Source organism: Maniola jurtina, chromosome 1, assembly GCF_905333055.1.
Source record: "Maniola jurtina chromosome 1, ilManJurt1.1, whole genome shotgun sequence".
NCBI classification, from domain to species: domain Eukaryota; kingdom Metazoa; phylum Arthropoda; class Insecta; order Lepidoptera; family Nymphalidae; genus Maniola; species Maniola jurtina.
Genome location: NC_060029.1, coordinates 13751163 through 13772566, shown reverse-complemented (window position 1 = coordinate 13772566; position 21404 = coordinate 13751163). Strand labels below are relative to the sequence as shown.

Genomic DNA, 21404 nt, shown 5'->3' with positions numbered 1-21404 from the left:
AGCCGAAGTCGTTATCGAGGAAATTGTTCTATACTTTTAATCAACTTTTTTTAACGTTAGTATACTTACAAGTATAGTCCACTATTATGCTTTTACGATGCTTGAAAGATAGAAATAGTTCTTTCTTATTTCATGATTCAATTTAATCGAGAGAAATTTTTTCTGTCTTTTTCCTTAAATTAAGTTCTTTCAATGTATTTTTAAACCAATGTGATAAAAATCCTCAAAAATGAGGAATACATAAGTTGCTAAAAAAGTGAGAGGGTCGGAGGAAATCTTCGAAAAAAAACTCAGGTATTATTGAAATAAAAGACGGCCGTTAAAAAAACCTTTTATTTCATGGAACCCTTATAATGATTTTACTTTAAAATCACCCTTTTTGTACAGGAATATTTATAGGTTAAAAACATTCTGGTATCAAGCTTCTCGGAATGTATTTCTTTGGTGTTATCAACAAAGTAAATATCATAAAGTTTGCATTAAATTTTTATTATTGAATTCCCGAAACTTTCTATAAAAACTACTAAGTAATGATTTTATAATTTATTTGGATATGCCGCGTTCACACCATGCAAGTACACTCCTCTACAAATAAATAAAATAATAAACTGAAATGTTGCGCGTCAGCACAACTTGACCACTGTGTCAGACAGAAAAACTTTTGTAGTTTCAAATGTCGTGGCCTATATTATCGGAATAAATATTATGTAGGTACCTACTTACGAGTATTTGTAGAACAAGTGTACTTTTATAGTGGCAGCGCTATATTACATTATTATAAAATTTAATTTATTTTCTTCTATTCCACACAATTATTGTCTTTGATGATATTTAATCATGCTTTCTTTATACAAATGAAAACTTTTTTTTTATTTACATTATCTCTTTCTGTAGTAGGACATAAAACATACTCTATGGGTAGGTGTCTTTAATACAATAAATAACAATAAGTCATAACTGGACGGATCATATAACTATTTACGATTACTTTAATAATTATCTAGTACAATATAAGTACATAAAGTATACAATTATTTTGTGAAGCCGTAGCTTTATATATTCTTGTGGATGAACAGCTTGTTCTAAAACTGCTACTGACTAAGAAAAAATGAAGCTATATTTCAATCAATTACAAAAGAACATTAACGATGTCACAGATCGAGTAAAGTTAACTCAATTAACTATTCCGGAATAATTATTTCTTAATAAGTTAAGTTATGTGTTGTTTTTATTCAGTATTAATTAAGATGACTACTATGACAAGTATAATTTAATTTTGAAGTCAAAAGGCAATTTATTTCGTACCTATTCCCACCTTAATCTAAGGTCTTCGATCGACATTCTCGCCACAGCCAGTAACAATTTAACTAAAATAAATTTTAAATTATGCTACGTTCAAATCGTAATAATATCAACTAGGTCGAGTGCACACCAACCGTGTAAACGGGGCATTAAAATAAATAAAACCTCTTTCAAAATTTAATTTTGCATGGGCTTAAAAGCTTTTTGATTTTCTTTTCTATTTCTTTTCAAAGATAATATGAATTTAGCATAATCCAAAATGCTGTTCGTTATCCCAAGCTCGTACAATCTTCACTCATTGTATAAAAACCTTTGACCAAGCTATCACCTCGGGCTAAGCTCAACTAATCAAGTCCGTATGATGTCTTTGCCTCAACATTTCTAGCCGTATTTCATGTTCTCTTGCCGCTAGTCTCAATGCTGCGATGCTAGAACTTCGTCGCTCTACCTCCGGCCCTTGCTGACTCGGGGGGGATTCACTTCCTGGGGATATTGGAGGAGAGACTGAAGGGGGGTCGGGGGACTGACGAGGGGGTGCCGCGAGACCAGCTAGAAGGGAGTGGAAGGGAGGTGTCGTGGAGTATAGTGGGGTTGTGAATAGAGGCGGTCTGGAGAGTGGAGCGCCGAGGTATTGAGTGCTCAGTACCGGTGAATTGCCGTATCTGTTGAAGAAAAACTTTATGTTACACTTTGGTAGGTGAGCAAAGGATTCAAAAAAAGGAGCAAAGAATTAGCGTGGATTAAGGTATTTCAAAACCCCGTAGGAACTCTTTGATTTTCCGGTGTAAAAAGTAGCCTATAATATGTGTTAATCCAGGGTATAATCTATCTCCATTCCAAATTTCAGCCAAATCCGTTAAGTAGTTTTTGCGAGAAAGAGTAACAAACATACACACATACATGCACACAAACTTTGGCCTTTATAATTATAGGCATTAGTGTGATTGCTGTGAAGGGGCGCTCCGTCGTAGGTAGGTATATTTCTCAGGTCACATGACAAAGTGAGCCAGTTTAGTCTATAAGATTTTTTGAATTGAATGATTGACTATCTTGGGGTAGTTCAACGTTACCTGAACGAAGCCAAAGTGTTTGCGTCAAACGGCTTCCTGAAGCCGAAGCCAAGTTGAGTGAAGGGGTTCGGCATGGACGCGACGACGGACGGCGGGGGAGCTCCAGCCCCTCCCAGGTAGGGGTTGTAGGGGTGAGCTTGCGGGCCCACCTTCTCCTGCTTACGCCATTTTGCCCGACGGTTTTGGAACCAAACCTGAAAAGAATTAGTATTTGAGATTGGATTTGGATTAGATTTTGATATTGGCAATAAATAACTAAGTACCTACCTACTAGTAAGGTACCTACTAGGTACCTATTGAAATGTTTATCAGGTAAATAAATGTCTAAGTACCTATATTAATATTAAAAAGACGTTCATTTACATTACACGGGTAGAAACAAAAATTATTTTTTACTTTTTAGTGTTTATGGTTTTTGAGGTCGGTTTTTTTGGAATATTTTTTCTAGCTTATCACTCATACAAATAGTAAAAATATGAAAGCATATCTTTTGCATCCGACATACTAATACATTGTTTTTACAATAAATTACACGCATTAGTCACCCGCGTCACGAGTTCTTCTTTACCCCTTCTATATCATATTTTCTTTATTCTGTGGTCTAAATTTTATTTGCTGTCCATCACATTAGCTGGCCCGCCTGTGTTGGCCAAAAACGACAATTTGATAAAATTACAATCTTTTTTCATAATTAGTGTACAGTTTGGGAATGTATATTGAATTAGGTATAATGAGGGAACCCTGTGGCGACATTTTTAGTTTTTAGCTGTTGGTACCAAAATAGGCACAGCGGTGTACCTGTTTATAGAGCCAAATTTAAGAAAACCTTCCTATCTGAATCTGTTTTTAAAGTAGAAAGACTTGCTTTGCGATGTGAAAAGCTTCGTATTCATTTCTTTGAGACTTGAAGAAAGCTGAGGCTCTTCAAATATGCCTACCTATTATATTAGCTACGTATGCTCGTTCTTCGACCGACTTCCATTATGCCTGATTACTGAGGCTCCTTCGAGCGCTAAAAAAATACATCTATCTTATATATCTGTTTGTACGTCTGTTACTTTTTCTCGAATTTCACCGTATTATACTATCACATCACACTAATATTATAAAGGAGAAAGTTTGTATATGTGTGTGTGTGTGTGTGTGTGTGTGTGTGTATGTTTGTTACTCCTTCACGCAAAAACTACTGGACGGATTGGGCTGAAATTTAGAATGGAGATAGATTATACCCTGGATTAGCACATAGGCCACTTTTTATCCCGGAAAATCAAAGAGTTTCCACGGGAATTTTAAAAAACCTACATCCACGCGAACCGGGTATCAGCTAGTACAGTATAATGCAGTAATAATTATATTCTTTATGCCATGTCGACCTGTCGCGAACTATAAGAATTATTGTCAAAGACTGAAGTTTTATCTAGGCGGCAGACTAGACCGTTAAGGTGCTTTTCCTCCGGAATTCTAAAACTTTTATCTTATCTTTAAACATCTGATAAGGACTTTAACTAACGTAAGGTTAGATGGCAATCAATCTGTAAGTAGGTACCTACTTATGGTATAAACTATAAATTGATATTTAAATTGATAACCTGATTTCAATACCTAAGAGCTTACAACATTTTTTGTTTCTTTTGTTTCTAATCAATGATAGATAGATCTTTTGACGACCTCCAGTGCGCAGTGGTAACGCGGTGGATTTGTATGACGAGGGTCCCGGGTTCGATTCCCGGCTGGGCCGATTGAGATTTTCTTAATTGGTTTAGGTTGGCTGGTGGGAGGCCTTTGGCCATCTTGATTCAAGGCCCATCTTGAATCCGCCATTTTGGTTTTATTTTTCAGCTCCCTGTCAATTGGATGAAGTTCTGAGTGACATTTGTTCGAGCACCCCCCACCTATCTTCAATACCCTGGCCGTGCTCCTCACCGAAATCCTCAATCATCAGCTCTATCCATATTTTTCCTCCGAATCATTTTTTGTCCTCTATACGAAACCATCGGTAAAAAAAAAAAACATACAAAATTTTACAGAAGAGGTGATCAAATGAGTCATTCAGTCAGTCAGTCAGTCAGTCAGTCAGTGAATCAGCACGAGCAGAATAGTATATAGTATAGATATAGTATAATAGTTTCATATTTACAAAAACGAAAAATCTCTCAAAGAAATAACAAAAATTAATAGTGCTACACTACTCCATTCCATTTTTTGTTCAAGTTTGCTTCTAAAATCACCTTATTCAGCTTCGAGTGCAATAATCGATTTACATTACGGCTTAATCACTGAGGTTAGTTTACAGGACTTGAATGTTAGCGGGAATGTATAAATGGAGCAGTTGAAGCTACATAGGGTGAATTTAGAAACGTGTGCCATGTTTGGGCTCTTGTGTTGTATGCCACGATGTGTCCATGCTTAGAAAGTCATTGTTTCTAATCTTTAAAATTACAAAAAAAAAAAACCAATATATTACAAAAGCCATCAGCGGCCCATCAGCCTTGAAGGCGAAGGAAAAAATTAAATTGATTGATTTATTCACTATATTGATCCAATTTTATCATTAAATATGTATGAACCGAAGACGAGCCACAGTCATTATGAAAGCCGATATTTTTATGGTAATATAAATTAATTCACTTATGATAAATGCGATTCAGTGAAAAAATCGCAAAGGCCAGTTTCTTTAAATGTCGTGGTTAACGGACACCGGTTTAAGCCTCTACAGACGTGCCGACAAGTCGGCTACCGATATGTACTAAGAATTCTATAAAAAAAATTAAATCGAGTTTTGGGCACGGTGCGGTATCCGTGATGATTACGCACGTAAAAAAAGGACTATAATTTATGGTCTAACTTTACTTTTAACCATCGTAGGTATACGTTATCTGCTGATGCAATGCATGCAAAAGTGCATGCATCTACGCATAATATTAATTTATATAAAAATTGTGCATCATAAACAAGGGAGATGATGCAGAGAATGCGTACGTTATTGAGTGCACCAAAGGATTTTGGGTATGCGCTATAATTGCCAGCGAACATGAGGCAGCGCACAGGCGTACATCTGGATACTTAGTGCATGCATCTAACGTAAGTAGAAAAGCAAGTTGAAAGCACACCTGTGTAGTAAGTAAGACCTATTAAACACAAAAATGCTATATTCGACATCCAACATATTTCAAGCTAGTCAATAATCTGATATGGATTTACAAAATATCCAACAAGAATGTGCCAGTAAGTTGGCAGCCGACTTAAGATTAAATTTAAAATTGGCATATCTATAGCTGCTATAAAGTAATAAACGCATTGTGCATCTTAAATTGCGAACGGACGAGTTAATCTGATCCTAATATATTGACTAATAAAGTTGATTTTGTTTCGACATTAATGTTTTCATTAAGCCTACATTCGTATTGCGAGATGATTCGGTGTGGTTGTACGAATTTATACGTTGTAATTGGAGGTAGACACGTTGCAAGAATGCTGAGTAGTTGAGTACTGTTTGGAAAAAAGACACCGACGAAGTCAGGTGCGGCTTAATTAGGGTTGTCATATGGCCGGAAAATCCAGGAAAGCAAAGCGAGGCTTGTCCTACTTATAATAGTAATGGGTGTGTTTATCGGCCCATGGTCTTATTGCGAATAGTTTCGACCAACATCTTAGGAGACTATCGCTTAACTGTTGGATCAAGGGTAAGATGCAGAAGTGTTTCTTGAGACGGCACGCATTGTGAGGAGGTTCCTAACTCTGGAGCCCTGACCACTGGTGGCTTGGGTCCAACCCACCCCGCTGCTAGTGGGACCCATTTGAACATATTTTTAATTAATTTTCCGTCATTTTAGTTTTCTGTTATTTTATTTTTTTGTTGTTTCTGTTATTTAACTTTTTGTTATTTTTTTCTTTGGATTTGGATCTTCTGGAATGTCTTCAGCTTTGACATCGGCACATAGATGATGCTGGATTTTTCATTGAAAATGAAGCGCAGGCGTAAAGCGGGTAAAATGAGCGCAGCAAAATCAATAGTGTCAAACCACTCTACCTGGAAACCATTTCAACGGAACCGGCCAACTATTTTTAACCCCCGACCCAAAAAGAGGGGTGTTATAAGTTTGACGTGTGTATCTGTGTATCTGTGTATCTGTCTGTGGCATCGTAGCGCCTAAACGAATGAACCGATTTTAATTTACTTTTTTTTGATTGAAAGGTGGCTTGATCGGGAGTGTTCTTAGCTATAATCCAAAAAAATTGGTTCAGCCGTTTAAAGTTATCAGCTATTTTCTAGTTTTCTTGTAGAAAAGAAGGTTAGATAAGGGAACCCTTAGGTTCATAATATTCAAGTGTCAATTGACAAATGTCAAGCTGTCAAGATGGACGTTGCCTAGATATACATAATTATTTATTTGAAAATGATTTGTCGGGGGTGTTGAAAATTTTTAATTTACACTTGTTGACATCTGTTGTAACAACCCTAAGGTTTAATAGTCTGAGAGTTGAGTCGTCCGTCGTATAACGTATTCGCGTAATCGCTGGAACCAGTCCTCGGATTTGAGTGCTAAAACGTTCTTCGTCGATCAGCTGTCCGGCCCTGATGATACCGTAATCAAGCTTTTACTTTTTCACTTTTTATTGGCAATATAAATTTCGGCCGTTTATGTGATGTTTAATTACTTTAAATAAAAAGATTGTTTGAGAATGATAATATCGGCAAATAAGTTATTTAAAGATTTTTCGACTCATATTTGTACTAGACTAGAGGATGCCCGCGACTTCGTCCGCGTGGATTTAGATTTTTTAAGATCCCGTGGGAACTGTTTGATTTTCCGTGATAAAAAGTAGCCTATGTCCGTCCCCGGGATATAAGCTAACACTGTACCAAATTTCGTCAGAATCGGTTAAACTGTTGGACCGTGAAAAGTTAGCAGACAGACAGACACACATTCCCATTTATAATATTAGTATGGAAGTATGGATAATCAATAAAAATTATAGAGAGCTATCACACTTTGTCTTTATTTAGGTTATTGGAGAAAAAATTTGGTTGAATTTGGTACCTAGCTAGAACTAGTAACTACTTATATGCTTCTCTAAGTATAACCCTTTTCTCTTAGGTATAACCATCTTTTACGAAAGCAGATATCAATAATCCTTAGAAATGGGGACGGGTGATTCATAAGAACAGCTATAGAGTCAAGTCAAGATATTTAGGCAATAGGTAGGTATATAGAGAACCATTGTATAGACATTACAATTCGGATACTATTAGGTAAGTATTATTATTTAATTCGTTTGGAACATCTCTAGCTCATAAAGTCATATTGACCATTGGCGTTGTTCATAACATATTATGCGTAATTCCATCCAATATTACTTTTATGACTGGCGTACATTAAGGCACTTAATCATAATGAAATTATCACACTAATATTATAAAGGCGAAAGTTTGTATGTGTGTGTGTGTGTGTGTGTGTGTGTGTGTGTGTGTGTATGTTTGTTACTCCTTCACGCAAAAACTACCGGACGGATTTGGCTGAAATTTGGAATGGAGATAGATAATATCCTGGATTAGCACATAGGCTACTTTTTATCCCGGAAAATCAAAGAGTTCCCACGGGATTTCAAAAAACCTAAATCCACGCGGGCGAAGTCGCGGGCATCGGCTAGTACGGCCATAAAGCTAAATTGTGTAGGTATGACTCATTTACTAAAGGAGTTTTTGAAAAATGCTGCCATTATCAACAGATGGGAGCTGTGAGATTGCCTCTGTGCGAGCAACTGGCGGTAATTGCTCTCTAAATGCTCTGTAATGTGGGAATTTGTTAACTTTTGGACGTCAGGATAGTGACGAGATTTTGCTGCATCGAAGATGTGTGGCATCAAATGATAAGTAAACCTGCACCTTCACTATTCTACCACAGAATATACACTACAGACTGTCTGTCTGTCTGTCCGTCTGTCGTGTCTGTCAAGAAAACTTATAGGGTACTTCCCGTTGACCATGAATCACGAAAGCCATGAATTTGTGGTTACAAAAAAATGTGTTCATGAACAAATAATAATATGTAATTAGTATTTTCAATGTAACTTGGTACCTATACCAAGTGGGATATCATATGAAAAGGTTTTACCTGTACATTCTAAAACAGATTTTTATTTATTTTTATGCATAATAGTTTTCGATAAAAATACCTTCGATAATAATTTTAGAAAAATCTAAAACACCACAGACACAGATATTAGTTTCTAGAATATGTCTGCAAAATTTCATGAACTTTGGTTGCTTAATATTCAAATGAAATTGGAACTACGATTGTATGAAGCGAGTGACGGAGAGAGCCCTGTTAAAGTTAAATAAGTAGCACGATAAAATATATTCGGGCCTATCGAACATAATTAAGCTGTTACAGAAATAGTCTCACGTGGGATTGGTCGGTCGTTATCGCATCCCGCCTAATTTGTATGCAGATAATTGCCGTGAGCAAAACGCACGACAGCAAATGAGCAAATGTGTTTTTGTTCGGGAGAAATTCAACCCGGTAAGTTGCTAATAAGCAATTGAGGACCCGGCGAACAAAACGGTATGATTACACGGAATATACATGACTATTTTACTTTGCAATGAGTTTGGATTTGTATTCATTCAGTAATCGACGTCACGAACTTTGGATTCAAGTTTAGTAGTTTTAGGACATTTCCCTTGGAAATGACGTATAAGAAGAATAGAGATCTCCTATAAGTAGGTACAGTACAAAAACAGTGATAAGCGTCCTATTCATTCAAAGGCACACTTCTGTACCTTTTCACTTGCTATCTCTGCATGCCATAGTTCTCCATAATGTTCTCAAAGGTGTTAAATGGCCTCTCTGGCTGTCAAATGGTCAAGCTGTTCTCATTCTGAGACGAGACCCGTGCTCAGACCCGATGGGTTGATGATGATGATGATAGAGTGACCGTCGCAAGTGCCAATCGCAGTTTTTGTTTTAAAGATATCTCCATCACCCTAGACTTCATCATCACTTACCACCAGGTGAGAATGTAGTCAAAGGCTAAATTGCATAAGAATTTAAAAAAATAAACAAAAAAGTATTTCATCATTCCTAAATAATATTATAATGGGTAGGTAGGTACTAAGAAGACAAATAAGTAAGAAGGTAGTACGTCGTGTAATTTGACTGTAATTTCGCTACATGCACTTATATTTGTATCAGGCTCGATTAATCACCATAATCAATGGGTTGTACAGTAATTGGCAATTAGGGGAATTACAGCCATTCACGATGTCGTGTCGGAAATATTTTAATTTGATTGTAATACCTGTATTCTCGCTTCTGTTAGACCGATCTTCATTGCGAGCTCCTCTCTGTAACAAACAATTGTGAGTCTATTACAACATGACTGATTTTAACTTAACGATAGAGGTACATTTGGTAGCTTTGTGCTGAGATTTAGAGCGAGAAATATACCTAGAGTTGGCATCTACTAAAAGCAATGGATATGATTTCAGAAAAACGAAAAGTTTAAAGGATATGACCAAATAACCTATTAACAATAAAACACCTTTTTGAATAGTATAATACCTACTCACATCACAGGTATTTTAAATGATGGGTTTCCATTAAAAACTTAGTATTTCATAATGTCTACTTTTGTTTTTTACATTTTCTTTGGTAACAAGGTAAAGTTTAAAGAGTAACTCTTACTAGAGCTATTTCTGTTAGAAATCTTGCTAGTTCTAGAAATAGAAAGAATTATTTATTCAGTAAACATTTCTTTTGATTCGTCAAATGCATATATCATTGGTAGTACATATCATTACGTATTTATTCCATCGAGCAAATATGTTTAATTTTTAGATTTAGGCTAAAAAAAAAATGTAGTAAGTATTGTCCAAAACAAGCGCTTTCCAATTTTCATACGTATAGTTTAGTCCGATAAGTACTAAAAATAACCGCAATCCAATAAAAGCCAAAATTAATAGCACCAAAGAGATTTATTTTAATTTAAAGTGACGATTGTTGTCACCAAAATCTTATCATGTCACAAATTTTATTAATGATGTTATCTCAGATAAAATTAGACTTTAATTCATACTTTTATATCCTTATATTTTATAAAAACGATAAGAGTATTAATGAAAATTACTATTGCTTTTAGTTTATCGATGACTAGCGATGTACCTATCTAGATACCTAACAAATATTTGATGATTCATAGCTGAAGCAGAGAGGACTAGAGTTGGGAAACTCTCAGTTTGATTCTGAATCTAATATTAGGCTATCTATGGTGACGTAAAATCATACAACAAGTGTAAATTAAAAATTTATAACACCCCCGACAAGTGAAGGTTACAGTAACTAGAAAAGAGCTGATAACTTTCAAACGGCTGAACTGATTTTCTTGGATTATAGCTAAGAACACTCTCGATCAAGCCACCTTTCAAACAAAAAAAACTAAATTAAAATCGGTTCATTCGTTTAGGCGCTACGATGCCACAGACAGATACACAGATACACAGATACACACGTCAAACTTATAACACCCCTCTTTTTGGGTCGGGGGTTAAAAATAAGGCTACAATAGGGCTACCTTTGTCAAATATATGACACGATTTGATGCCTGCCAGTGACATTGAATCCTCGATGTTTTTTAGAAGTTCCCTGTCGTGAACTGTGGTTGAAGTCACCGACTCACTACCGAGCACAGTTCTCCTCAGAGTGAGAAGGGTATGGGCCATAGTCTATCACGCTGGCCAAGTGCGGATTGGTAAAGCACATCTTTTAGAACATTGTGGAGCACTCTTAGGCATCCAGGTTTCCTCACGATGCTTCCTTCACCGTTAAAACAAGTGTTTGAGAACAGAGAGTCATGAAAGCGAGATAATAATGCTTAAAATTTCAAGCCTGTAGCTTATCAGGAAGTTAATTTAAAATCGATTGCAAAATTATCGAACAGACAAACACACAAATGAACAAACACACCGACAAGAACGCGAGTTTATAAAGACGTGTTAAAAATACTAACCTAGTAAATACATCAGGGTAATGTGTCCTAGAAAAAGCCTTCTCTAGTTCTTCTAGCTGGAAGCTCGTGAATGTAGTCCTGTACCGCCTCTGCTTCCTCTTAGGAGCGAAGTCATCAGCATCGTCGCTGTCTGCAGAGCCTGGCAGCGGCCTCTCCGAAGCAGGTGACTGGTCAGCTCGGGATAGCTCAGGAGTTGTTCTCGGGGAATCGTCTTTTGGTAGCTCTGATAACCCCATGCTGGTGTACTTTTGGTATGTGTCTTGGTGGAAGTAATCTGTGGATAACAAAATATTTAGAATTAGTCGAAATATAGGTAACTATTATCTTGATTCTGCAACTTAAGTCATAGTCCGGGTAGATTTAGTTTTTTTCAAAAATCAGGCAGAACTTCTCAAAATACTTTCTTAGTGGAGGCCTATATTGAGAATTTACTTATAATAAGTATAGGTACGTAATATAGAAAATCTTAAGTTTCTAGACCCAATAGTTTTAGCTGTACTTTGATACCTATTAATAAATAAGTAAGTAGTTTCTTCTTCTGTATAATATATTTATGTAGATTTGAATACGAGTAGATCAAAATATGAGTGAGGTTCTTATTCTAAAAGATTCTTATATTTTTTCTTATTATTAAAAATCATGCATGTAAATAAGTAAGAATAAAATTATTTATTACTAGCTGATGCCCGCAGCTTCGCCCGCGTGGATTGGTCAGATCCCCTGCAGCATCAGGATTGAGGAGTTGGACTCCAAATTTTTTATGAAACAATGTCGCGAAGTTCCTCTATCGATTAAAAAAGAAATGACGCAAATCGGTTCAGAAATCTCGGAGATTTCGGTGTACATAGGTAGAAAAACACAACTCCCTTTTTGAAAGTCGATTAAAAAAGTAGCCTATGTTACTCCCAGGTCAATTCTCTACTTGTCTGTGAAAACCCCGTCAAAATCGGTCCAGCCGTTCCGAAGATTAGCCTTTTCAAACAGACAGACAGACAGACAGACAGACAGACAGACAGACAAAAATTTTAAAAACGTGTGATTCAGTGTTGGTATCGTTCAAATAACCATATGAGCTTAATATGAGGTAGTTATTTCGAAATTACAGACAGACACTCCAATTTTATTTATTAGTATAGATATATAGATATTATATGATAAACATAGGTAGCTTAATACCTACATCATATTATAATTTTACATCAACCAATGATACGAGATGATATGTAGTAAAGTATTAGTCAAATCATTAATATTATATTATTCTACTGGGTTTTACATAAAATTCTTATATTATAACATATAAGATTATTTCCATACAAAATCAGTCAAGTGCGAGACTCGCAAATAAAGGGTTCAATACCATCGTTTAAGATATAACATTTTTATGCGCAACACTGCAAGTTAATAACGGACAGCGCCATCTTCATTGTCATTTAGGTAAACTAATTATTTGTTCATGAACACATTTCAATTTTTTTTGTGGTCTAACCACAAATTCACGGTTTCCGGATTTTTTCCTTTACCTAGGTGATATAAGACGTATAACTAAGTACCTGTCTATCTGCCAAATTTCATAATTCTAGGTTGATGAAGTACTTCTAGGGAAGTCTACATATCAAAACATATTGTAGGTTTTGATATGGTTTTGATTCCCTTTTCTTAACAGACAACGAAGTGATCCTATAAATATTCATTTTCCCTTTTGAGGTACGGAACCCTAAAAATATAAAAAAAATATAATTAGTGCACAGTATCTCCAATTAGGTACGTAGTTAAATATTTATAGTAAGTTTGATATTTTATAATCCGAGTTAATGGTAAATAAGGTCAGGGGTGCATATTTTATAGCTTTGAGCCTCTTTAATTTGCATTTTTAATGCTGGTAATGCTACATAATAAACTGGACATGTCTAAGGTTAAGGAAATAAAAGCGAAATAACGATTTTATTTTAAGATTTTTTGCAATTAGCCAGTTCCTCGAGTTTCTGTTTTCTTACACGAGTTTCCTTGTTTAGGAACAGCGATATAAATGTTACACTAGAATAGAATAGAATAGATTTTTATTCAAATAAACTTTTACAAGTGTTTTTGAATCGTCAAATAATTTACCACTGGTTCGGAATGCCGTTCCTACCGAGAAGAACCAGCAAGAAACTCGGCGGTTGCTCTTTTCAACTAGATGCGGCGCTACACACTACACAAGAATATGTGCCATGTTCTTTTACATTTATGATAATACACAATCAGGTAATAAAATACGGAGGTTCATATCCAATTAATATAATAAAATAATAATTAATAGTATTATAAGCAGATTTAGATAAAATCAACGCAAAATTCCACGCAACAAAAAAAAATCTCGATTGTTTTTGTTGATACATATAATAATCGTATTTAAATACCACGGTAGCAGGGAAGCTGGCGGAGAATTTAATTGAGTGTTTGATTATGATTACCGCCACAGCGTAAATACATACAGTGAGACGACGCCCTTGATGTTTGCGGATGAGCATTATCATTTGTAGCTCTTATACCCAACTGAACTATCACTAATCAAAATAATTAAATTTTGTAGTACTAATTTCTGTCGATTGGTACCTATAATTCCACACGCGTCTCACTTTTCTAACCTACAGGGTTGCTCTTTCTAGACATCTTCATCGACTGACCGAAATATGCTTTTTAGATTGTTGTAACACTCACAATAGTCTATTTCTAAAATATGAACAAGAAGTTAGGAGTTTCAACTGTTTAAACTAAATTGATAAGTCTAAATCTAATTTTCCTTAGGGATACCAATATAGGTATTTGAACCTGCCATTTTAGTTTAGTTTAGAGATTGTACACAACAGAATGAGCCATATTAAATACCTTCTGTAATTTTCCCACCAGCTCTTCGACCAAATCTGTCGTGATTTATTTGTAATTGTATTATTAGCGGCAGGGCCAGCCCTGACCTCTGTTTCTTGTAATCAATCGACATTTAATAAATTAATGCTATTAACTTAATTACACTCTTATTATGGTGTTGCCATAATTGGTCCACCATTATACGTTAACTTCTAGAAAATTAGGCTCTGTATACAATGCTTGGTATGTTTTAAGACGAACAGGCGCGCCTTTGAATGTTTCAAGCCATACTTCATTTATTTAATCAATTATATTAATTATTATTATATTCAGACACCGTGAGACACAATCTGATTCTGCGTATCTTCTTAATACGTCTTTTGTTTTTACATCGTTCAAGACTTTTGGTTTGAATCATGGCCGTAGCCACGAATTGATTTCGGGAGTGGTGGTGGCGGGGAGAGTTTTTTTTCTTTGTATAAGAAATTATATTAATAAAGGAGTTGGATGGCCATATTGGCCGTAATTAGCGTTAAAGTAATTTGGTTTTGAAATGTTAAGCATAATGTTATTGATAAAATATACTTGTAATCGATAAAAAGTATATAAGTACTTACATATTACTAGACTAAGTAGACTTTTTTCTACATACTCCTATTATTATTTTGACGTAGACGTACCTATTTTGTCTGTATGTCTTCACGAATAAAATGAATAAATTAAAAAATGAAACAAAAATCTTAAAATTTTAGATAAAATGTGAATTTGCCCTTACGTATTTCCATGCAGAAAATAAGATATAATTAATAACGACCCGTTGATGTGCTAGAATGTACATAAACAAAGTTCATTGTTTATTAAATTAACTGTACCTACCTACGCTGGTAATTTCATTACGGTATTATTACTCTTTTTGTCCACCATGTAAGTACCTATATTTACAGGAAAACTGAATAAATAGGTATGTAATTTAAGATAGATTAAATTGAACAAGTTAATTGTAAAAATAATTCTCTTCTGAAACATGTACAAGACTCGCGACTTCATCCGCTTGGATTTAGGTTTTTAAAAAACCTGTGCAAACTCTTTCTCCGTGATAAAAAGTTGATTATAACTTGCCATTCTCCAGACCGTACCTATTCAATTAGTTAGAATAAGGTCAGAATGAAACTTGCGTACTACATACGTAGGGTATGTTTGTGAAGAGGTTTGTGTGGTATTGTGGTAGTCCACGCAACACCACACCACGCACCAGTAGGTGCGAATCGAATGGTTGCTTGGTTACTTGCTTTTAATGCATGTATAGTAGCGGGAGGGTGGGCATTTTATAACACATGCTGCGTGTTGCTGCTTTACAGGTTTATATCACTAACGTTAACATCGAACCCTGCACTATTCCGCACAAGCTTCACACTAAGGGCCAGTTGCATGACAGGTGGTTAAACATAATCGTTATCGTTAAACTTCAATCACCAATAAAAGCAAAGCTAACAAGGCAGTTTTCATATTTCCATGATTAACGATTCAAAAGCAATTGTACAAGTTTATTTGAATAAAAAATCCTTTTGTTTCTATTTCTAAGATGGGTTCAAAGGTAAAATTTTGGTCTGGAATCGTGCAACTCATTTTGCTTTTATAAACGGTCAAAATACAACTGCAACTTCGTTCAAATGAATAATAGAGATTCTTTAATACGTCTATTGTTCAAACTTCTAATGTAAGCATTTTATATTTGCGCAATAGCGGTGAACCTCATTCGCCTGTAGCATTATTATACTCGGCATTATTAAAAAAATTAACTCACCGATTCCAATTCCCATAACAAATAATTATAACAACATTAGTACGCACGAGTCCATGTAAAGTCTTTGATATAGCACTTCACAGATACACACACGTCAACACACTGGCGGGTTTTCCCGCACGAGTGACTTAACACAGTCATAATAGGTACGAATCCTAATTACAGTATGATAAGGTGGGCGTTGATAATGCAACTTCCTTTGCACTCGAACTTTATCAAAGTGTGTCCATAAAATATGTCGTTGTGTGTCATTGATATGAAAATACTAGATTCACAGTTCCTTTGAAATATAAATGCATAGATAATTCAACTTATTAATCGATAAGCTAACATCCAAATATCGAAATTATCACTCTAATTAATCACTTTGAACAGGAAGCCTGGCTCATTTTTTATCTACGCAACAAACGGTATAACAGCGTGAAAATGCAGCCAGCATTCCTGGCACCTTCTTGGTTTATTTACCTATTTATAGGTAATAGGTTTTTTTACTCTTATTTTTACCCGACTGCGGCAAAGCCAAAAGGAAGGGTTATGATTTTAGCAGTCTGTATGTATGTATGTTTGTATCCAGATTCTGTGTGTTTCACCGTAGTGCCTAAACTACTGGGCCGATTTTGATGAATGAGGTGTCAATTGATTTATTGTAAAGGTCTGGGGGACATAATATGCTATATTTTATACGAAAAAAAAATTTACCTAATGGATTTTACATAAAAAAAGCGGAGGTCTGTAAATTATTTATTTGAGTGGGATGTCAAATGAAAGAGGAGAAAATTCTGAAAGAATCTGAGAAGAAAAGAATAAAGTGACAGAAAAACAATTTTACTCTAATATTTCAGCGTTTATTAAGACGATCGCAGTCGGGTTTTAGTTTTCAACTTTATCTTATTTGTGACTTCTTAACATAATGCTTTATCTTAGGTTTTTATATCAGTGATTGCTTCGGTGACGTAATATCGTTTATACATTATTTAGGAGATAACATATTCGTAATCCATCATGTTTGTGTAACACTATCATTTGGCAGTTTTGTGTCTCGCAAGTATTACAATTATATACATTAAGCAGTGGTGTTAAAGTTCAGTTTACTTTGCGATATTTTAAAAATGATACGTTGATTCAGCTTTGGTCTTATGATTAACCCATCGTCGGCTCACTACTGAGCACGGGCCTTCTATCAGAATGAGAAAAGCTTGAGCATAGTCTACCACGCTGACCAAGAGCGGATTGGCAGACTTCACACACCATTGAGAACATTATGGAGAACTCTTGGCCATTCAGGTTTCATCACGATGTTTTCCTTCACCGTTTAAGCAAGTGATATGTGATTGTTTAAAGTGTACATAACTCCAATAAGTTAGAGGTGCATACCCGGGATCGAACCCCTGACCTCTCGAATAGGCCGATGTCTTAACCACTAGGCATTTAAGCCTTATTTCTGAGTAAATTAAATTTTAGTGGTCAGAGCAAGCAGTACGTTCAATTTTTATTAGCATTTAATTAATATAACCCCCCTTCGAAGTAAAGACCCACACTATTCTCCATTTAAGCCAATCTATCGGATCGGAAAATCTCATTTTCTAGACCCATTGGTTTTTATACTTAATTGATATATCAGTCTGTCAGTTTTTCCTTCTTTAAGTATAGATTTGAGGTAATTTTCTTGATCGTTATTTTCCTCATTCAATATAATTATATAGAATTAAAATCATATAACTTGTGTTGCTATGATTGGATTCTGATTCACGTGTAGTATACTGTGAGCGTGTAGTGAGATGACTAATTAAATTATGTGGCACATTAATAATAGTCATTCATGAATCATTAAGTACTTACTATTTGATGCAATAATATTTACGTTATGCGTAATTATAACATCTTCTAATTTAAGACGGTTGCGGTTAAAGTTATCAAGTTATGATTTACACGTGATTTAAGTTACTTTCTCAGAATATAGAACCATAAACTTTGACCATGAAGAAAAAACCGGTCAAGTGCGAGTCGGACTCGCACACGAATGTTTCCGTACCATTGTGCATGATAGATAAACACTTTTATGTAGAACATATAAGTTAATTACGAACTGTGCCATCTACATGTGATTTAATAAAATAATTGTTTCGTGAACACATTTTAATTTTCACAAATTCACGGTTTTCGGGGTTTCCCTTTGCTTGTGCTATAAGACCCACCTTCCTGCCGAATTTCATGATTCTAGGTCAACGGAAAATCCCCTGTAGATTTTCTTGACAGATACGACGGACAGACAGTCAGACAACAAAGTGTTCCTATAAGGGTTCCTTTTTCCTTTTCAGGTTAGGACCCTAAAAAGTAGAGTGGGCCGCAGCCTGCACAAGTTAGTATTCATATCTCCATGATTAAGGTAAAAAGTAAAATTTTGGTTTATAATTGTCCCTGATTTGTGAACCCATTTCGCTTTTATTGACGGTTATAATATAATGGTAGACGTTAGGTAACTTTAACCAACTGTTATGCAACTGGACTTAAGGGCGTCTATCGTGTTGACTAAAACAAGGTGAGACAGAATCAAACTAACTGCATGTAACAATTATTTGTCTATGTTTCGCTCAATAAACGACTAAACTACCTAAACTAAGAACTAACTGCTACAATAATACAAACGAGTTGCAGGGACTCGCAGGAATTAGGCGGAGAAATGCCTTCGCGCCGCACGTGGCCTGTGGAAGTGTCTACCAGAGATCTATGTGATATTAATAAGCCCAGCCGTGGATTTTTATCGCTTGATAATGCTGATGAAATAACATGCAGGTAATTTCTGTTTTAAGAATTTTAAAAATATGATAAGTCTTTATTTTGATAACAATTCTTACGATCTTATCTTTGATCTGCATAGATGTCAGGACTAATTTAAATATTCTTATAATATACGAGAATTTAGAACTTAATAATATATACCTAATCATATTCGGTATAACATGTAATTGCACATCCTTAACAAAAATTAAACCCAAGTTAAATTCTAATGATAATAACTAAATGTTTTTACTTTAAACTGCGATGTGTCATCTCTTGAGGTTCCCAGAACTTGTGAATAAATGGACAAATACCTAACTGATAAGGTTGATTAATTCTAGGTTAACTCCAATATTACATTTTTTGTTTTTGAAATAAAAACTTAGATTGAAATTAATTTAATTTGAAGCTAGCTTGTGTTGATATTCGTTCTTTCTTAAAACTTTGTCATTGTAATTCCATAGATCACGCTTTTGTTTGAAATAACTAGCTCGTTTGTTACTACTAGTTTAGTTAAGTTTAGTTTGTAAGTAAAAATTCTTACGAGGTAAATAGTACTTAATTTTTTTTTGGTTAAATACTAGTTTCATACCCGAATTTGACAGCGTCATAGACGCCATTTTTATTCGGAACTAGCTGATACCCACGACTTCGTTCGCGTGGATGTAGGTTTTTTAAAATTCCCGTGGGAACTCTTTGATTTTCCGGGATAAAAAGTAGCCTATGTGCTAATCCAGGGTATAATCTATCTCCGTTCTAAATTTCAGCCCAATCCGTCCAGTAGTTTTTGCGTGAAGGAGTAACAAACATACACACACACACACACACACATACAAACTTTCGCCTTTATAATATTAGTGTGATAACCCATCTAGTACCCATGTACCTATCTAATACATAGAGGTCTTTTAATTCTATATTTATCTACGTGGTATTTTATCTATCATCATTCTTCATACAATAGGTGATAATTTGAGAAGACGCATTTTTTCCGCCATAAAATTGCATGATAATAAAATAAGATAGGTGCATTTTTAGAAAAATTGCTACATGTCACAACGCCCAGTGTTTGAGAATTACTGAGTTATTTACTCACGATGTATTTACGAGTTAACTTATCGCCTCATCTATAATAATAATTGCTCTGTGAAAGTGCGTCCTACTGTCTGTATGTGTGTAGCTTTATTTAAATAACAAAGGTAAACAACCGCCGAGTTTCTGGCTGGTTCTTCTCGGTAACACTCGGTAGGCACTCGGAAGACCAAAAGTTCAAACCCAGTCATTACCATCATCCTTTCAACTCATTGCCGGCCTCTAAAGAGTATGGATTTCCTCTCAGAATGAGAAGGGTTAGGCAATAGTCCACCACGCTGCAGAAGTGAAATTAGCCAGCGCGCTGGCTAACTTCACTTCACTTCACATACTTAGGGTATACTACCCTATAGAGTAGGTACTTCACTTAGGTATTAGGTATTTTAATTGACTATTTTCTTCTTGTACAAAATGCACACTACCTATGTAGGTAAATCAAGATGAGTATTTATAGGTCTATGATCAAGATCAGCTTAGTTTTGCATAATTATTAGTATAGACAGATGGACACATTTTTAATACTTACTAGTATGGATATAATATTTAAGTCAGCAGGTTACAGATATTTATGTTGACTTTTAGCTTTGGAATTCGTTGCTGGCATTTTTAATTGCATTGCAAGACAAATTGTAACATTTTATCGCGGTTGGTATTTTAGGGTTAAGTTTATCAAGTATTTTTATACGGCGCAAGTATATTCGTCAATATAATTTTATTTGTTAAACAATGTAAGTAGAAATTGCATACTTACTTGAATTGTTGCAAAGAATTTATTGTACCTTCCTATTTTTAAAGGCAACGCTATATATTCTTATTTTCAAAACAAGGTAAGTAGGTGATGCAGTTTTCCCATAGACAAAGAAGCCACTAGCTAGGTATAAACTTTTTTCATGGTCAAAAAACATATGTACTTACATGATGTATGATTCCGTGACCAATAAAAGAAAAGAGATAAATATGATTGCTGTCTGTGCACACTACTAGCGAGAACTCTCTCTCTAATGTCTGTCGTAGCGACAAAATCTACCAAAGAAAAACTCGCTCAGCGACACTCTCTTGGCGGTCAAAACACTTGCGCAGTTTGAGCAGGGATACCACGACGCGACGGGCGATTACTTGCCCGTCGCACTCGCACACTCGTTCATAGCTCAGTGACAAAACTATTCCAACTACACACTGACTAATTCTCGATCGCCGTCAACTCGTTTCTAGTTTATAGCTCAATTCGTTTCTAACTAATCGTCGGCGATCGGAAGTCTGACATTTCACTCGCGCGGTAGGTAGGTAAGGTACCTAAGACCTAACATTGGGTCATAAATTACTTGTACCTTCACACAAGGTAGCCCGTAGGTACGTATTAATTTGTCGCTGCCTCTATATTTATCGCGGCGTGAAAGTCGGTTGTAAATTGTTAACTATATTTTAACTTAATACTTATACATTTATAGGTAAAAGTCTCGTGAAAGATGTAGAACGTATGTGTTAGTAAAATCGGATTC

The 21404-nt window shown here is 35.3% G+C and overlaps 1 protein-coding gene across 2 annotated transcripts in view; it reads right to left on the bottom strand.

Annotated features, from left to right (window-relative positions):
- Positions 1–318: 318 nt before the first annotated feature.
- Positions 319–21404, bottom strand: part of LOC123865165 (homeobox protein aristaless-like) — a 93558-nt gene continuing 72472 nt past the window's right edge. Inside the window, exons 1-5 of one of the 2 annotated variants that reach the window (XM_045906046.1) lie at positions 16036–16210; positions 11382–11655; positions 9675–9720; positions 2373–2566; positions 319–1964 (exon numbers count right to left, since the gene is read on the bottom strand). In XM_045906046.1, the coding sequence (XP_045762002.1) occupies positions 1643–1964; positions 2373–2566; positions 9675–9720; positions 11382–11655; positions 16036–16051 (852 nt within the window). In that variant the 5' untranslated portion in view covers positions 16052–16210 and the 3' untranslated portion in view covers positions 319–1642. Of the gene's footprint in view, positions 1965–2372; positions 2567–9674; positions 9721–11381; positions 11656–16035; positions 16211–21404 lie in introns of those variants that run through there. The other variant, XM_045906038.1, reaches the window with a different exon arrangement.